Genomic DNA, 18,920 nt, shown 5'->3' on the forward strand with positions numbered 1-18,920 from the left:
CTGATAAAATATTCTGCTTGTCCTCCCTTCGTTTTGGTAGAGAGAAGGAGCAGTGACCAGATGAACCCGGTTTAGTAAATCGACTGAGATCTACTCTGCTGTTGGGTGACTCATGGCAGGCTATAGAGTCCAAAACCCTTAAAGATTACCTGATAGCACCCTACACTTGCCAGGCAGCAAAATTTAGTATTTCTTCAAAAGTTTGAATGTTTTGCTCAGGACCACTCAGCCAGGGATCAAGGAGCAGAACTGAAATTAGCAGAAAGTTCTCTCCCCCCTAGTCTGTTGGAAGGCTACCTTGTCTTTGAATTGAAAACACTTTAACTGCCCTTGTTTTAAGTGTCTTACGGATGCAGTCATTTACTCAACAAACACTGAGTGCCTCCTCTGTGCCAGGCATGGGCAGTGTAACAGGAAAAAGGCAAGGTGCCTTGGAGCTCACATTTTGTTGATGGAGCGAGTATCAGTCACTCTCCAGAGAGAAGTGGGCCATACGAGCTGAAAGTGTACAGTGTGTACTGCCAAGCAGATAGCACGTGTTTTACATCAATATCAATAAATAACCGGGCTGTAACATGCACGTGGCCTTTCAAGAACGTCTCTGAACTACATCCAGTGAGATAGACCTGTGCGCAGTGAAAGCGTGCAGAGCCCTCACCGGTCCCGTGGGGTCTGAGGTCCTCATTTCCTTTGCCTTCATTTGCACATTTGCAAAATTGGAAAAAAGGCTATTTTTTAGATGATTATTATGACTGTTATTTTTATGATTTTTAGGATGACTTATGGGACTTTTTCAAGTAGTGAAGGTTGTGAAGGTAGCACCATGTGATCTACTTGAATTTAATTAATCTAATTAAATTGAATCTAATTAATCATACTTAATGTTTATGTCAAATTTTAGAGTTAAAATGCTTTCACCGTGCTGATCCAAGTATATATTCCATTGAAACAAGCGATCAGGGAGGCTGCGTAGAGCCAAAGCATCTCTGTGAGCCCAGATGCCTGGAAACAGTGCTTTGAGTGAGAGTCTTTCTTAGGCAAAGAGTAACTGTTAGGCCTGTGCTTTTTGTTTTAGGACCCAGTGGTCTTCAGCGTGTGGTAAAGCCAACCCCAATTACTGTTCATGATTCAGAGAGTGATGATGAGGAAGACAGCCTAGAACTCCAGGAAGTCTGGATCCCTAAGAATGGGGCTCGGCGTTACTCTGAGCGCGAAGAGAAGACCGGAGAGCCCGTGCAGTCCAGGGAATTGTCAGGTGAGAGATTGTGTCGTACTCTGACCTGTGAGAGTCATGAGATCGGACACACTCGGCCTTTATGTAACGTGTCCCTATCACAGCGTGTGGTGCAGTTAACATCCCCTTACGAAATGTGACAGGAGATGAGAAAGGCAACAGCCCAAGGGAGAGGGGAGTCGGGCGGTGCTGTCCAGGGCACGTGTAGCCCAACAGTATTGTGGAATCAGGGCTCAGGGAAGAGCAGACACAAGGATTATGAATCCACAGCCTTAGGAAGTTGTGGCACGAGGGTCAGGGATTAGCATGGGGCCTGCACCTCGGGTCAGGGAAGGCTCCTAGTCATTTAGAGTAGGGAAGACAGACATTCCCCAGTGGGTAACCTGTCCAGCTGTGCTCAGTGAATGTCGGTGGCTAGTTTGGGGCTTGAGGGAGTTCTTACCATCCCTTATCTCCCTTTAAATTTAGCCAACAGCCTTCTGCCATTTGCCTCACCAAGAAACTATCTTAACTTTTAGGTTCATACTTCTTCCTAGTCTTTCCTTCTTTTATGTTTCTCAGAGCCATGTGCTTGCCACTTTCCACAAAGGATGGGGTTTCTAAAAACTGTCCACTCATGTTTCCTTGGGTACCCTACTCCTTACTATATTTCAATGTTCAGTATTCATTTCACACTGAAACTGAAATATAGATATACTTCTGTGTATGGAAAGCTCAGTTCTTTAGACTTGGAATAATTTACTAACCATTGACTGATTACTCAATTCTTATTTTATTCCTCTCAAGAAATTCAGATATCTTTACATTGTGGTTGAAAGGCACTTTTATGGAAACTAACATTTAGGAAAAGTAATATGACCAGCTGACTAACCTAATGTTTTCCAGAAAGTTCAATTTCTGAATTTAGAAACTGGACCTTCTGTTAGCCAGACAAAACTTTATTTGTTTAAGTATTCCTTTATATATTGATGGAGCCTTACTGTGCCGCAGGTCCTGTGTTAGGTGCCGTGAGGGATACAGAGATGAGTAAGTCACGATCTCTCTAGGGAACCTCTAGTCTCATTGAAGAGTCAGGTCAGAAACATGTAATGATATCACAGGGGATGTACTGCAGTAGGTTTGGGGTGGGGGTGCAGAAGAGATGAACAGAGGCCCCAGGCTGAAGGATTGCTAAGAACAGGCCCCGAGGGAGCCAGGCAGGGCTATGGACCGGCAGAGACGTTCGGGCGGGGCAGAGGATGCAGGTAGACTGGACAAGACTGGGAAGTTAGTGTGCAGTTAGAGCATGGTGAACCTTGAAGGCTGGGCGAACAAGTATGAACCCGGGAGGCACTAGGGAGCCGCAGAGAATTTTTGAGCAGCTGAGTGATGTGGTCACCATTATACCTTAGGAAAACTAGTGTACATTGTTTCCTGTTCCAGATTTACTCTTGCCTTTTGTCCAGAATTTGTACTGAAACCTTTTCTTTTCCTCGGGCCATTCTTCTTTTTCTATAAGCAGTAAGTGGAAAAGGCAAGACTCCACTTCGAAAGAGGTACAACTCCCATCAGATGGGCCAGTCGAAGCAGTTTCCCCTCGAGGAAAGCAGCTGTGAGAAAGGCTGTCAGGTCACCAGTGAGCAGATCAAAGCCGATATGAAAGCAGCTAGGGATATTCCTGAAAAGAAAAAAAACAAGGATGTTTATCCCAGCTGCAGCAGCACCACCGCCAGCACAGTGGGAAACTCCAGCTCACACAGCCCTGCTTCTCAAAGCCCTGACTTTGTAAGGACGGTGAACAGCGGCGGCTCTTCCGAGCCTAGCCCTCCAGAAGTGGATGTGTCCAGGCAGTGTGTCTGCTCCCCCGCTGGGTCAGAGGACTCTGAGGCCATGGAGGAGGGAGATGCAGAGAGTTCTGTCTGCCCCAGATGCTGCTGTCACAGGCCCCAGGAACCCCAAAGGAGAACTAGCAGGTGTTCTGATGAGGAACGTCCTTCAACCAGCCGAGCCTGTGTTGTGAATGGCCCGGATGGTACGAGATCCGCCTTTTCCTTTAGGACTCTGCCACAAGGGGGGTCTTCAGGCCCAGCACATGATGAGAGGACTAATGGGAGTGGCTCTGGGGCTACAGGTGAGGACAGGAGGGGGAGCTCCCAGCCTGAGCGCTGTGACGTGCAGTCTAATGAAGACTACCCTCGGAGGTCCCTAACAAGGGCCAGGAGCAGACTGTCCCATGTACCGCTGGTATCTGAGTCAGGTATGACAATGCTGCCAGGCTTAGCCACCGCAGGACAGGACTCGAGAAGGGCGTTCACTCATTCCATAAGTTTGCTTACATAAAGCCAGTTGGGCAGACTGACTTCTATGTTGGGGTTCTGTGATCAGACAGATTTGGAGCTCATGTTCAACAGTGGTGGGGGGCGGGGAGGGCATGTAAAATATCCGAACGAAAAAAACTCAGAAAGTTAAGTTTCTAAGAAAAATATAACTGTGTATTGGCCCTAACTACAATGCTGATTCTGATGTCTTAAGTCCCAGTAGATAAACTGCTCCCATGTCACGCTTAGGGAAGTCTTAACCGTTAGTGAAGTTTTAAACTGTAGCCAAAAGATGACCTGAAGTTGCTGGGGCTGGGGGAACATGTCATATGGGTATCCCCCAGTATCTGCCTCTGCAGTACTGAGTAATTTTTTCTGAAGTATAGTTTTGCTTCCAGTTAGGTTTGCTAGGACATAAGCCGGTAAGTACCTAGTTTAGCTGAGAATTATTTTGGTGAAGATATATTCAAAATATATAAATCTGTATGTAATTTCATTAATATTGTAATGCGTATGCCATGGCATTGGGTTGGATGGGGGTGAGCACATTTCTTAATCATAATTCTGTTTATGTATCTGACCTTATTTTTAAGCCCTCTCTTCTGCCTTTAAGTCATGTGCACCTGTCAATGAATAATAATATATTTTAATTTTATGCAAGTCTCCCTCAGTTTCAAAATCAGCCCCAGAACAGATTCCATACTTTTTATATGTTAAATAGATATGATTGGATCATGTGGAGTTAAACTAACAAAAATAAGCTTTCATAAGATAAATGTGAGAACTTAAGTATGCGCTAATCATCATAGTAGCATAAACCTGTGAGTTTTATTTGATGATTTATTATGTTTTGCAAACATTAGTCCTGTCATCTGATGAAAATACTTTTTCTAGCTTAAAGTTTAAATGTTTTATGATAATTTTTATACATAATCTAAAATTTACCATTTTTAGCCATTTTAAAGGGTACAGTTCAGTGGCTTTAAGTATGTTCTCAGTGTCATGCAACCATCACCACCATCCAGCTGAACTTTTTCACCGTCCCTAACTGAAACTGTACCCATTAAACAGAAACTCCCTGGTTATACAGAAACTCCCCACTGTGACACCTTTCGTTGCAGGTTTTTTTCATGTTTGTCAGGTCAGATGTATGTGTTTGCCTTTACAATTTTTTTCTTTATTTTTATGCTGTGGAAGGCCTTCCTTATGCCAGGTTCAGATAATTGTTCATCTCTTCTCATTCTTTGATTTATTTGTTTATTTCATTTTAATTCTTTATTTTAACCTGTGATAATTAACTTCATTTGTTTTATTTTCAAGTTGTCTCTATACTATTTATTGACATCTATTCTTATGTCATTATTTTGAAGTGCTGTTTTGCCATGTGCCTTAGATATCCTTACGTTTATCTCTGGGCATTCTATTCTGTTCCAGTGCCCTGTCCTCTTTCATTATGCTTTGTCAAAATTTCCTTGGCTAGTCATACATTTATCATTTATTTTTATAGTTGTATTTTATAATAACTTTGTCAAGCTCTAAAAACAAATCTTCTTGGTTTTTGTTTGGAATCTATTGCATTGATCCACTGAAAAGATTATTGTCATTTTTGCAGCATTGAGTCTTCCTCTTTAGAGACTATTTTGTCTCCAATCTGTCTTATGTCTCTTGGTAAGGTTTTATAGTTGTTACTGTTTTGGAGGGTTGGTTTTGTTTTGTTTTTCTTTTTAACATAGATCTTTCCTATTAACCATAGGAGGCTGTGATTTCTTTTTTGCCTTGTGTTCTATCCCCTTTCTTATTTCCTTCTGATTTGTTTCATGACTAGAACTTTTTCTTCGGTTAAATAGTTCCCTAGAATTTTTTTGAAAAATCTCATGCAGTGCTTTTTACTTTTTTAGGTGTATTACATCCGTTACCTTGTAATTTCACTTTCCAATTTGAGGAGACTTCTCATGTATGTAGCTAATGTGTCTATAGTAGGTAAATTATTTCCTAATATTTATTAAACAGTACAAATGTCCATGTATTTTTAGCAACAGCTTTTCTGGAAAGATGTCAAAGTGCTGATTTTAATATTTTCCTGATCTCTTTTAGAAAGAAGAACAAGTTATTTGGGTGGCTTTTAACTTGTTATTTTTAATCTAGCATGTTTTTGATATCTATTCACCATCCTGCTTTAAAAATTTTGAGGAGAAAAATCCAAACTGATAAAGGAACAGACTTGATTAAGTGTTATGGATTTTTTTTAAATCACTTTAAAGAAAACATTTGAAGTTTTTATTAGTTTTTAATTTATGGCCTTGTGTTAAAACCATGTTAGAAGCTAATATAGTTATTTGTCTTGTGAGTTCCGATTTTGGGAAAAAATACCTGTAAGTTCTTTTTATCGTCATTGTATAATACTTTATAATATCACAAAAATAACTAATTGGATCGTCAAAGAATAGCATTTAAGATTAATATGGTGTGGTTCTCATAAATACTAACCACCTTCCCTGACACCCAAGACTGGACCAGTCTGCTTTTCTGTGTTTCTGTGGCATCTTCTAATGTTAACCGCCCTATGTTGTAATTCCGTGTTTTACTGTCTGTCTTCCCAATAGACTATGAGCTCCGTGAGGGCAGGGACAGTGTCTGCTTGCTCACCATTGTAGCCCCAGCTTCTAGCACAGTGTCTTACATGGTATGGGGCTCAGCGAGTAATTGTGAACTTAATAAGTGGTAGGAACCATCATCTGAGGTATGTTGATGCCGGTGGATATATGAACTCACTAAGAATTGTCCCTAGAAAGATTAATTGTCCCTAAACAAGGAGGGAGGCAGAAGAAAATAACAAACAGATGAACTCTGTTTTCCTTTTACATTGGGAAGTTTTTGATTTTCAAGGTTACCGACATACGGAGTGTGACTTAGTTTTATAACTTTTCTTAGAAAACATAAGCCGCCAATTTGGGTACTCTGGAGAGCCGGACATTTAACTTTGAGCCCCATATTCTGATGGATTAAAGGGGAGGGGAGAGAGCAGTCCAGCAAGGTGAGAAGTTTGAAAATTGGATCATAAAGAGAATGCTAATAGAAGAACTCTATCGTGAAGGAATGGAAACAGACCTGCAATTTGTGTTTGTTTTCATTTTAGTGATATGGGGACAGGGAACCAGGGCCTATATTATTTGTTGTAACAAGTGTGTGGATTTTGTCTGTTATGTGAAATGTGCTGCCTTTCAAAGATTCCCTGTCAGTGAAGATAATTAGATTGTGCACAAAGTTCCTTCAGGAATACTGTGGGAGGAGGCCTTCAGTGGGTTACCTAGATCAATGGTTTTCATGTTTTTCCAGAACCCCAGGGTTTTGCTTAGGTTCCCGTTCCTTGGAGGAAGTTTGATGGGTAGAAAACGCTTGGGTTCTTTTTTCAGCTTCAACTGAAGCAGCCACTTTCAATTGTTTTGCATAGTAAGGTTTCACAAAGCCTTAAATAGCGGAGGAAAGGTTCTGGTATGTAAAGAAGTGCTAGGCCTAGATCTCCAGAGTTCCCATCTAATCCTAAGCCTTTGGGAATTTGCAGTATTTGCATCTGGCTTCCCTATCTTTCTTAGTAATCTTTCATGTTTGAAGTTAGAGAATTACCAAGTGGGAAGAGCACTATGGCAGGATTTAATTCATGAAGGGTAATATTATTTCATTCAGTATATGCTTTGCTGCAGAATGATTATCAAAAATGAGGACAGTGACTTCTACTGCCTTGTCTTAAACTATGTATGCTCTTAAGTTTTAGAGATGAACTTAGAACTTGTATTTAAAATCATATTTGCTTTTATAATTAAACGGTAATATTGCACAACAATATTAATAAATGAGTTAGCGCCTTACTAATTTGGGTTTGGCAGTTAAAAGATTGCAGGTTTTCTAGCGTAGTGACTGGCACCAGATTTCCTGGTTCTGACTCCTGGTTCTACGACTTACACTTTTGGAAGTATTTTACCTTCCTATGTGTGAGTCTCCTAACTTGTAAAAATAAGGAGAATAATTAATCTATCTCAAAAGGGCTGTTAGAGGGATTAAGTTAGTTTAATACAAATGAAACCCTTCGAAAAGTGCCTGATACACAGTAAGTGCTCAGTAAATATTTGCTATTACTGTCATTTCACTTATATATCTGTGCTGCATTCATTCATTCAGTGAATGTTGAGTGCCATTCATTTCAATAAATGTTCATTTTCACTCATTGCTAGTAGTTGACATTGATACAAAAAGGAAATAAGATGGTGGTGTTGCCTTCAAGGATCTTTTAGTTTAAATGGAGAAACAAAGCAAGTATACAGGGAATTAGAGAGCCATGTATGTGTGGGATCCAGGTGATTTGTTAGAGCAGGTAGCGCTTGAGATGGTCTTTTCAGGGATGTTTAGTGTTTCAAACAGTGAAGTCAGGAAAGGTGTCTGGGCAAGGAGCTAGAATGGCGAATGGCTTGCGAGGCTTTGGCAGTGGGAGATGACTAGGCTGTGGTGTGGAATAAAATTGAGGAGAGGTGGGGCTAAAGCATGGCTCCAAATGCCAGGCATTGACATGCATTCATGACGCAGTCGTCGATAGTTTAAAGTTGTTTAGCAGGACATTGGTGAGCTTCACCCATCGATAGTATTTAGGACAGGTGGAATGACTAGTGATTGGGAATGTTAATTAGAGTGTTGGAATGGCCCAGGGATGAGAAGGGATGTTATGTTTGATGTAGAGATGGTTGAGATAATGAAAGGTGATCTTGTTTTGGAACAGTCATTATGAAATAGGGGTCTTATATCCCTTGGGGAACCCAGTCATAGATTTGAGAGTTGCCTTGGTGGGGTTTATACACATGCAATTGAATGTACTCTCTTGAAGGAAAGAAAGCAAGGCTAAAATTTGCATTTTCTTCTTGCTTTTTCTAGAGGTTGCCAAAACAAAACCACGTCATGCCATGAAGCGGAGGCGGACGGCAGATAAGTCCACCAGCACCAGTGATCCTGTGATTGAGGATGACCACGTGCAGGTGAAGGACAAATCCCTCTTACCTTTCAGTCCAGCCAAGGTCCTGAATAACATCAAGGAGCTAAAATGCCCATCTTTACGTAGTTTCTTTGCCCTAAAGAAAAGAAATGGGTAACAGTGGCTTCTCATTTGTGCCAGTAAAAAATACGTAAGCTTTAAAAAAAAAGTACAGAGATCTCTAACTTAAACTTTTTTTCCTCGTAGGTCCTAGTACTAAAATCCAAAAATCTTGTTGGAGTCACTATGACCAACTGTGGAATCACAGATCTAGTGCTAAAAGACTGTCCCAAAATGATGTTCATCCATGGTATGTATTTAGGCCCGTGGCATACGGGAGCATCAGGAGCGAGTTGACAGAATTAAGGACTCATAAATACTTCAGTAACATCACTGAGTGCTTTTTTTAAAGGAATTATGTTGGATGATTTCTAGTTCTGTCCTAGTTCTGTAGTTCTCACATCATTACTCTGTAGTATCTGTGAGGGACCACGTACAGAGACTAGGTCCACCCTTTAAAATAGCGTCTTCTCCAGTTTCCTCCAAATGATAATAGCTTCCTGACCTGATAGGCAGAACAACAACGTGTATGGGCTTTGGAGCCAGATCGACCTCAGCTTGAATCCTGTCTCTGCCATTTGCTAACTGTGTGTCGCTGGCCAGGTTTGGTGTGGAAATGTCTTTGGGGACAAATGGTGACCAGGCCTTAAGCGCTTACCTGCCCTGGATTAGATTAACGTGATTAATCCTCACCTCAATCCAGGGCACATTATTAGTCCAAGTCCCACTTTCCTTTCTCGCCCCATTTCTCCCTCATTGCCAGTCCCATCGGCTCCCACAGTCTACATTCGCGTGTTTAACTTGCACCCTGCCCGTCCGTCATTCACACATTTGCTTATGAATACATTTATCTCTGAAAAATAGTAGGGTGTGATTTTGTGTGAGCTTTGAAAATTTGAGATACATAGTATTATATTTTGCCGTGTATAATGCGCACTTTTCTGCATGAGTTTAAAAGTGCAGTAATAAATAAATAAATGTTAACATTTCTTTATAAAAAACAAGTGCCTAAATATAAATAAATAAGTTTGAATTAAAAAATTAAAACAAAAGATTTTTTTTTCCCTGAAAGTTTGAGCCAAAAACATGGATGCACATTATACATGGGAAAATACAATATGTCCTGTACATGATGTTTTTATTTTTCCATTTTCACTCAAAATTATATTTTTGACACCTATCCATGTAAAATTATGAAGACCTGAATCTTTCCTTACCTTGGGCAAGTTATGTGTTCTCTGTGTTCATTATTTTTTCAGTCTGTAAAGTATGCATAATTATGTGTACCTTGTAAAGCATTTGTGAAGGTTGAATGCAGTGATTGATATGTGTATGTGTGTGTATACGTACATACATACATACATACACAGACCCAGTAGAGGAGCTTACCTTCATAAAAGCCTAATAAATGTTAATTTGTATTAGTATTGCAAAAAAATCTTTAGGGGCTTTCTTTTCTTGGCACTTCTTCTATGATACTGATAGTAAACAAAACTAGGAAATCCTTATCAAACATTTTATCATAAACTAGGAGAATCCCAGAAAGAAGAGATAAAACTGAGATTTAAAGGAGGCTGGCTAGATCACTGGTGTATTTACAGAAATACAGGCAGGTGAGCCATTCATTAAAAGGAAGGATTAAATAAATTAAAAAACTAGATTTAAACACTTACCTTTCTCCTGAATTCTAGAAACCATCAGACCTAGGGCCCCAGTTTACCCTTAAGAAGTGGCACTTTGCTCCATTCCAACTAGCGAGGTCTTAAAATATCTAATAAATGACTGTCTCCTCCTGGAATTTCCTCTTAAAACAGGGGCCTTCAAAATCTCAGAGATTATAACAGCAGGGGCACCCGGCCCAGCGGAAGGCAGCTCTAAGAGCCTTCAGCCTGTCAGTGCTCTGCCCGGGGGTCTGAGAATCTATCTAACCCTCAACCTCAGGCTCGGCTGGTTGACGCCTCATTCCTTTCTGTACTCTGAGCTCTGAGAAGCTGACTGGTTTTCACTTCTGCACTTGACTCTGATGATTCTCCCCATATCTTCTCTGACCTAGTGATGGATCACATGGCCTCAGGCCAGCCTTTTGGCCCTTAAACCAAATCATTAGCTCCCTGGGACCGAGGACCTTATCTAGCAACAGAGGTCCCTTATCTAGGGACAGAGGTGTCCTTAGTCCTCTGTCCCTAGACACCATCTGACTAAGTTAATGGCAGTGAGATGACTAAATGAGATTAGAATTGACCTGAGCCACATCTGGTTTTACAGCTGAGAACCACTGAGCCCTTATGCCACCTACTCCTCTCTCTCCCTCCTTCGCTGTCCCCAGCAGAGCTTACCCTTTCTCTGGCCACAGAAGGGAAATGAGTCTGAGAGCCAGGAGACTTGCTTAGTGTTCACACATCAAGGTTAGTTACAGGGCCAGGTTGCTCAGGAAGATAATGACATTTGGGTCCAGATGTACCGAACATGTCTTTCTGGAATGTTGAAAAGATCGGGCATATCGGCCTACAGTTTTATAATGTCTTCCTTCTGATTCTCTCTCTTGAGTTGGACTAGTTGAAATCTATGATAAAAATTAAATCAGATTGAAATTTGAAACTTAAAAAAAGGAAGGGGACATTTTTCTGAACTTGTTACACTGTTGCAGTATTTAATATTTCACAATTACTTCATTATCCCACGTTTTCTATTTTAAAGAGGAAAAATATTGAATCATGTTTCAGATCAGCACTTTCCATAGAACTCCTCTGCAGTGGCGGAAATGTTCCATATCTGCACTGTTTGATATGTTAACCGCTGGCCACATGTGACTGCTGAGCACTTGAACTGTGGCTAGTGCCTGAGGAACTGAATGGTTCATTTCATTACATTTTAGTTTAATTAAATTTAAGTAGCGACAGGTGGCAAGTGCCTACCACATTGGGCTGTACAAGTTTAGACCAAAGTATCCAAATATTTCTGGGTCTTTTTTTAAGGGTCTGCTTTTAAACCCATGATAGGAATTAAAATGAGCTCTGTTTATTTCCTGTGGATGAATATAAGATAATATATGTAACTTATTTCAGGTTGACGTGAACACTACCCATAAAATTATATAATTTAATAGCAACCATCATTTATTTTTTTTTCAGTAAGTATTTCCTAAGCAGTTCCTATGTTTGGGCAAGTCATTCTGTGGGACTTGGGTTCCTTACCAGTAAATTCTTAGGTAGAAAAAGGTGCCTTAACAGCCCTCCTAGCATGTGGGTGACCACCTTCTTTTGAATAGGACAAATTCACATTTTCAGATTATTTTGATAACTGTCAGCTGTACTTTATGATAGTACATGACCTTTGTTAAGGATGTTTATTACGTATGCAGTATATTATGCTGGTAAAAGTTGGGCCAGTCCTCCAAAGATGATTCCAAATAGACTATACACTGCTCTCTTATTTTGCATAAGTTATTTGTAGAGCTTACCATTGTTTTCATTTTGTAGCTACCAGGTGCAGGGTACTGAAACATTTAAAAGTAGAAAATGCGCCTATTGTAAACCGATTTGACTATGCACAGTGCAAGAAACTGAACATGGATCAGGTCCTAGACCAGATACTCCGGATGCCTCCTGAGAGAAACCGCATCATATACCTACGCCCAATGCAGCAGGTACTGAGCTCCGCCCCTTCCTGGTGACACATGTATTGCAGGGACAGTTTTTCTTAGTCTTCAGCCTTTTTGGACTTGGCTTCTATTCATTTGCTCAACCTATAGGGATGATCCTTTACATTCTACAGCGTTCTTTGAACCAAGCTAGACTACCTTGCCTATCTTCCTTAATGCTTCTCTACTAGATTTTTGTGGGGTTTTAGCAAGTTTTATGACAGAGGGTAGTTGTTATTCAGCAAGTTTTCATACTTATTAAAAGTTACCTGTGGTTCAGAGCAAAGACTGGTGTCAGACTGCCTGATTCAAACCCTGGTTCACTGACCTCGAGGAGATGACCTAACTTCTGTATCTTAGCTTCTTCATCTGTAAAATTAGAAGAATAAAAACGTACAGTTACTGTGATGGTTAAATTAATACATGTGCAGTGCTAGAACAGTTGTTGGCACGTAGTAAGCAACCATGATAGCCGCTGCTGCTATTCATTATTATAAGAATAAACATTTTATTGCACCTATATGAATATAGATTAGCTGAACCTATTCTGGTAATCATTTCACAGTATTGGTCAACCAAATCAACACACCTAGTATGCCTTAAGTTTACATAGTGATGTATGTCAGTTATTTCTCAAACAACAAAATAAAAAGAGTGAACGTTATATGTAAGGCTCTACTTAATTGCAAAAGAAAGTTTAAAGGAAATATTAAACCTTTGTAGTCAGTGTTTGCACCTGGCCCCAAAAGAGTAATTTCGACAAACAGATTGTTTGCTGAGTGCCCTTAATGTGTTGGGGCTGAAAAGTACACAGCACATCATCCTTCCCTTGAGCAGTTGGTCTTTCCGAGAAGGCGGCAGATGTGAATGCCGTGGAGATGGTAGAGTGGATTTCCTAAGTCGAGCTAGGCAGAGGGTATTCGTGAGAAGAGAGCAACGTGAACACAGGTGGCAAAGAGGCAAGGCGCTAGAATAGGCAGCAGTCCAGTTTGAACAGGGGAGACGGTTCTATACAGCCGCAGGTCAGTAATGCATTTAGCACCTAAATCTGTGAAGAATATGCCCAGAAGCGGATTCCTGGGATCTGTGACCTGGTTCCGATTCTCTGATTTAATGGACATTTGTATAATAGGAACATGTCAGTTACTGAGCTTGTTGGATGGAAGAGTTTGCTAAGCCTCACAGCGTCGCAAGCTGTGTTCAGGGCTGAATGTGACTATTTGATTTTCAAATCAGCCAAAGATTTTAAAACGCAGATCCCCGGGGAAGATTATTCAAGCTCTCAGAGATAGATGTCTTAAGGCATTCTCTTCCTTTCCCAAAGCCCTCTCTATGATGTCTCTCGCAGGTGGACACACTGACGTTGGAGCAGAAGCTGTTCAGCGGGCCCTACCCCTATCACATCTGCATTATCCATGAGTTCAGTAACCCTCCCAACGTCCGGAACAAGGTGCGCATTCGCAGCTGGATGGACACTATAGCAAACATCAATCAGTAAGTAAGGCCATTGCAGTCATATCCTGTTGCAAGGGCTCCCAGAAACAAATCCTAATGATTCTTTCTTTTAAATGATTTCACTGGGCTTTTCAGGCACTGAAACATATCAAATACAACATAAGTGAAAGTCTTGAGGGAATGAGGACTTAAAACTAAAAACGTGTTTTTGTAACTTATTTTCAGACATAAGAAAAATTCCAGGAACAGATTGTACACATACATTTGACTTCATCCCTTTACCCTTAGGGTATGAAAAACAGGTGAATTAAAGACCTTCAAACTGTGATGCTTTACATCACCAGGAAACTGGGTTTTTTGTGCATTTGTTAAATAAACAATACATATAGCACCTTGTACACACAAGACATTTGATTAGACAGGGGCTTTCTTTCTTTACCCAATAGGATTTTGAAGGTAGCGAAGAAAGTAATTTTGACCTGACTGGATATGTACTCTAGTTTGAGCGTATCCTTCTTCCGTTAGGTACTTAATGTTTAGTTGGAGATGCTCATCAGAATCTAGGCCAGACAGTTTTGACAGTTCGTTTCCACTGCACAACCTAGCATTATTTCCAGTTTTGTAATTTTTATTTAATTTTTCTTTTTGCTTCCAGAGAGCTCATTAAGTATGAATTCTTCCCTGAAGCCAAACGAAGTGAAGAAGACTTAAAGAAATACCCCAAGTACCCCTGGGGAAGAGAAATTTATACTTTAGAAGGTGAGTATTTACAGATGGTTGGAAAGCTAAGCAGCCGTAACTAACTAGATGGAGAGACATGTCTTACGGACGACAGGAACGGGAGCCTTACAAGTCATCAGAATAATGGGTATTTTGAATATCTGTGGGTAGCGGCAACCAGATGACTCCTATTCTCCCTCCATGTGTCATTACCATCTCTAAAATAATCAGAAGCAGTGTTGAAACACAAAAAGTAGAAGAAAATTAAAACGTGCTATAGTTGGAGAGTTGGAAGTGACTTGAGGGCACCTGTCCCAGCCTTTTTGTTATACAGAGGGTGCCACAAAAACGTTTACACATTTTAAGAAAGGAAAAAAACTGTATATAAAATTGTAATACTCAATATATACCAATAACAAAAGATGAATACAAGTCACATTTAACTTCTGCAATTACAAGAGGTGCTCAAAGTGGTTACTATCAGCATAATTTTAATGCAGTTTTTTCCATTCTTAAAATATGTATACATTTTTTTGGCACCCTCTCTCTCTCTCTCTCTCTCTCTCTCTCTATATATATATATATATAGAGAGAGAGAGAGAGAGACTGAGGCTTAATGAAAGCAGAGAATGCCCACGATCACGTGACCAAGCAGTGGCAGAGCTAGAATTGGAACCTGCATCTCCCGATGCAGAGCTTTTTCGGCCATGAGGGATGAAAGCACATTTTACATCCTGCTACAAAAGACCGCCTATTTGGTCCTGTGGTTACTTACACACCAGCAGCACTGTTAATCTGTCTTCTTCTTTGAGGTGTTGTGGATGGCGCACCGTACTCCATGATTTCTGACTTCCCTTGGTTAAGATCACTGCGGGCAGCAGAACCCAACAGCTTCGCCAGATACGATTTTGAAGATGATGAAGAAAGTAATTATGACCTGACTTGATTTATAGTCTCTAGTTTGAGTATATCCTACTGTGTTAGATATTTCTATCTTGTTTGAGAGTTAGAAGCAGTGCAGCTTCTAAGTCACTTCCAGTATAAATGTGTTCATTTGCTTTTCGTTATTGTTTGGTTCTCCCCTACAAAAAAAAGCTCTACGCTTGTACAGTAATCAGTTGACCTACCACGGACATATGGAGGTTGGTGGGAAGGATTCCTTTAGACAGATTTTCCTACCTACTTTTTTTTATTACCTACATGTTTATAATTTTGTTACTCTTTATTTTCAACTATATTGTTTCAGATTGGTTCGTTATGCTAATTATTGTTTTGCTACTTACAAGCAGCTTTTAGCATATGTATTGCAACTTATGATGTAGGTGTAGATATTTGGGGAGAAACGTGAAAGATATTTTGAATATAGTTTAAGTGTTAGCACACTTGAATATCCATTTGTAGGATGTTTTGAAAAAATAGTTTATGAGGGCCTTCTGGTCAAGATGGCAGGTAGGTAAACGCTGTGCTAGCCTCCTCCCACGACATGAAAATTACAACTAAACTACAGGACAACTATCATTGAGAATCACCTGAAGTCTAGCTGAACCAAAGCCTACAAATAAGGACATACATTAGAATGGTTAAAGGTTAAAGACAGAGAGAATCTTAAAAGCACAAAGAGAAAAGCAGTTTGTTACCTACAGGGGAGCTTCTATAAGAGTATAGAAGTTCTATAAAAGTTTCTCAACAGAAACTTTGCAGGCCAGAAGAGATTGGCATGAAATATTCAAAATAATGAAAAGCAAGGACCTACAACTAAGATTACTGTACTGAGCAAAGCTATCATTTAGAATCGAAGGACAGATAAAGAGCTTCCCAGGCAAGAAAAAGCTAAAAAAGTTCCTTACCAGCAAAGCAGTATTACAAGAAATGTTAAAGGGGCTTCTTTAAGAAGAAGAAGAGAAAAGATCAAAAATAGAAGAATAAAATGGCAACAACTACATATCTATCAACAATTACTTTAAATGGATTAAATACTCCAGTCAAGACAAAGTAGCTGAATGGATAAGAAAACAAGACCCTTACATATGCTGCCTACAAGAGACTCACTTCAGGTCAAAAGACACACACAGACTGACAGTAAAGGGTTGGAAAAAGATATTTCATGAAAATGGAAATGGAAAAAAAAAAGCCAGAGTAGCAATACATGTACCAGACAAAACAAACTTTAAAACAAAGGCTGTAACGAGAGAAAGGACCCAGTAATCCCACTGCTGAGTATTTATCCACAGAAACCCAAAACACTAATTCTAATAGACATAGGCATCTATATGTTCATTTCAGCATTACTTACAATAGCCGAGATATGGAAACAACCTAAGTGTTTATCGATGGGTGAATCTAAAGATGTGATACATGTGTGCAATGGAATATTATTCAGCCGTGAAAAGGAAAGAAATCTTACCTTCTGCAGCAACATGGATGGATGTAGAGGGTATTGTGCTGTGTGAAATAAGTCAGAGAGGGACAGATACCATATGATTTCCCTTATATGTGGAATCTGAAAAACAAAATAACCCAACACAACAGAAACAAACTCATAGATACAGAGAGCATTTGATGGTTGCCAGATAGGAGTGAGGGTTGGAGGAGTGGATGAAAAAGGGGAAGGGATTATGAATCAAAAATTGGTAGTTACAGAACAGTCACAGGGATATAAAGTAAAGCATAGGGAATATAGTAATATTGTAATATAATAATAATGTAATAACTGTATGGTGCCGTAAGTTATATAAATGACTAATCACTATGTTGCATACCAGAAACTAATATTGAATGTCAACTGTAATTAAAAAATAAAAAATTATTAAAAATATATTTTTATGAGGAAATGGATTTCAGAAGCTGCATGTACATGTGTAGAACTTAACCTCTCTGGTTCATTTTCACCTCAGGCCCTTAACCATGTATGTTGTCTTAGGCATCAAACATGGTGTATAACTAATCTGATGGGGACCCATTCCCTGAACTGTACACATACCAATGGCATTGCATTATATAGGCATGTCTCAAGGGCTGGCTTAATCAGGTGTCTTCCCAGATGGTTCTGACAATCATGCCTGTTTCCCCTTTTCTTTCTAATTTCCAAGGTACTATCTATGCCCCTCGAAGGAAAGGGCAGCTGTCTGCAGACATCTGTATGGAAACAATAGGAGAAGAAATTTCAGAGATGCGTCAGATGAAGAAGGGTGTGTTTCAGCGAGTGGTGGCAGTTTTTATCCACTATTGTGACGTCAATGGGGAGCCAGTTGAAGATGACTACATCTGACCCGTCCCTCCTACGTTCCAGCTCTTCGGGCAGAAAGCCACGGGGGCATCCAGCTGCCAGCAAGCGCCACCAGGACTCGGGGCACGCAGCTGGAGGCCCTGGCTCAGCTTGGAATATAGGAACTATCTAAGGAACATTGAAGTTGTATACAAAGATTTGTACATAGAGGAGATATACAGACACTTCCTAAGTACCAACTTTATATCATATGTTTATACAGTTTAATTTAAAAATTCATTTTAATGAAGGCAGATAATTGGAAAGAGTTCATTTTTCCTGACTTAGTTCTTAAAGTGTCACTTTTTGGCTGAGCCTCCATTTACTATATTCTTAATGATCACTGTCATCCCCTTAAATCTGTGCCTTTTTCTTCTCGAGCGAAGCAGTTTGAGTAAATCTGTTGAAGAGTCTTTGTGTCTTGTGTGCTTTTTTGGTTACTATTAAAACACAGACTAAACCCTATAGTCAGAAGTGGCTGTATGTTTCTGTACAAAATTGTGGTTCTTTTTTTCTCTTGGTATTATAGTTACCATACTTTTTAAAAGTCAAATAAAAAGACTCATGAATTAAAAAAAAACAAAAAACTGAGTTTGAGGGGGAAATGCAAAAGTTTCCAAAGCATTTCAGATTATTTATTTCCACATTCAATTGTGTATATGCTTTATCTTGAATATAAAAATAAAAATTTGTTAAAAACTTTTTTCTTGCCTTGGACCTGAATCCCTCTTTAAAGAACAGTAGCAGGGCTGGCCGAGTGGCGCGATGGTTAAGAACTGGCTTGGGACACCAGAGGGCCCCGGTTCGGATCCCACATATGAGGGCCAGTGACACTGCCCTCCACAGCTAAGATGCTGAACAACAGCTCAACCTGGAGCTGGGCTGCAGTGAGTCGCCTGCGACGGCGTAGGCTGCAGCCCCTGTGGCAGTGGGTTGCCATGGGCTACCGTGTGTAGCCAGCAGCCAGCATGAGCGGCCAGCAGCCGCCATGAGCAGCCGTCCAGAAGCCAGCGACTGATCTGCCTCCCCCAGGAAGAGCGCAATGATGGTGCCAACTTGGGCCAGTGAAGCAACATCCTCCACAACTAGACTGAAGAACAAAACGACAGCAATTTGTCTGTTCCCCTTCCCCCAATTCCCCAGCGCTGTTCCCATCCCCCAATTCCCCAATAAAAATCTTTAAAAAAAAGAGAAGCCAATACTATACAGAAAAAGAAGGTGTAGAGTTCATC

At 40.2% G+C, this 18,920-nt stretch overlaps 1 protein-coding gene across 7 annotated transcripts in view; it reads left to right on the forward strand.

Annotated features, from left to right (window-relative positions):
* FBXO38 (F-box protein 38) overlaps positions 1-18,391 on the forward strand; it is a 50,231-nt gene extending 31,840 nt beyond the window's left edge. For 3 of the 7 annotated variants that reach the window (XM_019624428.1, XM_019624429.1, XM_019624431.1), the window contains 9 exons: positions 1,076-1,255; positions 2,736-3,470; positions 8,452-8,552; positions 8,756-8,858; positions 12,088-12,254; positions 13,597-13,742; positions 14,359-14,462; positions 15,236-15,349; positions 17,513-18,391. In XM_019624428.1, the coding sequence (XP_019479973.1) occupies positions 1,076-1,255; positions 2,736-3,470; positions 8,452-8,552; positions 8,756-8,858; positions 12,088-12,254; positions 13,597-13,742; positions 14,359-14,462; positions 15,236-15,349; positions 17,513-17,691 (1,829 nt within the window). In that variant the 3' untranslated portion in view covers positions 17,692-18,391. The remainder of the gene's footprint in view (positions 1-1,075; positions 1,256-2,735; positions 3,471-8,451; positions 8,553-8,755; positions 8,859-12,087; positions 12,255-13,596; positions 13,743-14,358; positions 14,463-15,235; positions 15,350-17,512) is intronic. The other 4 variants (XM_019624432.1, XM_019624430.1, XM_019624434.1 and 1 more) reach the window with 4 other exon arrangements.
* The last annotated feature ends 529 nt before the right edge of the window (positions 18,392-18,920 follow it).

This window comes from Hipposideros armiger, unplaced genomic scaffold (genome assembly GCF_001890085.2).
Source record: "Hipposideros armiger isolate ML-2016 unplaced genomic scaffold, ASM189008v1 scaffold_590, whole genome shotgun sequence".
NCBI lineage: Eukaryota > Metazoa > Chordata > Mammalia > Chiroptera > Hipposideridae > Hipposideros > Hipposideros armiger.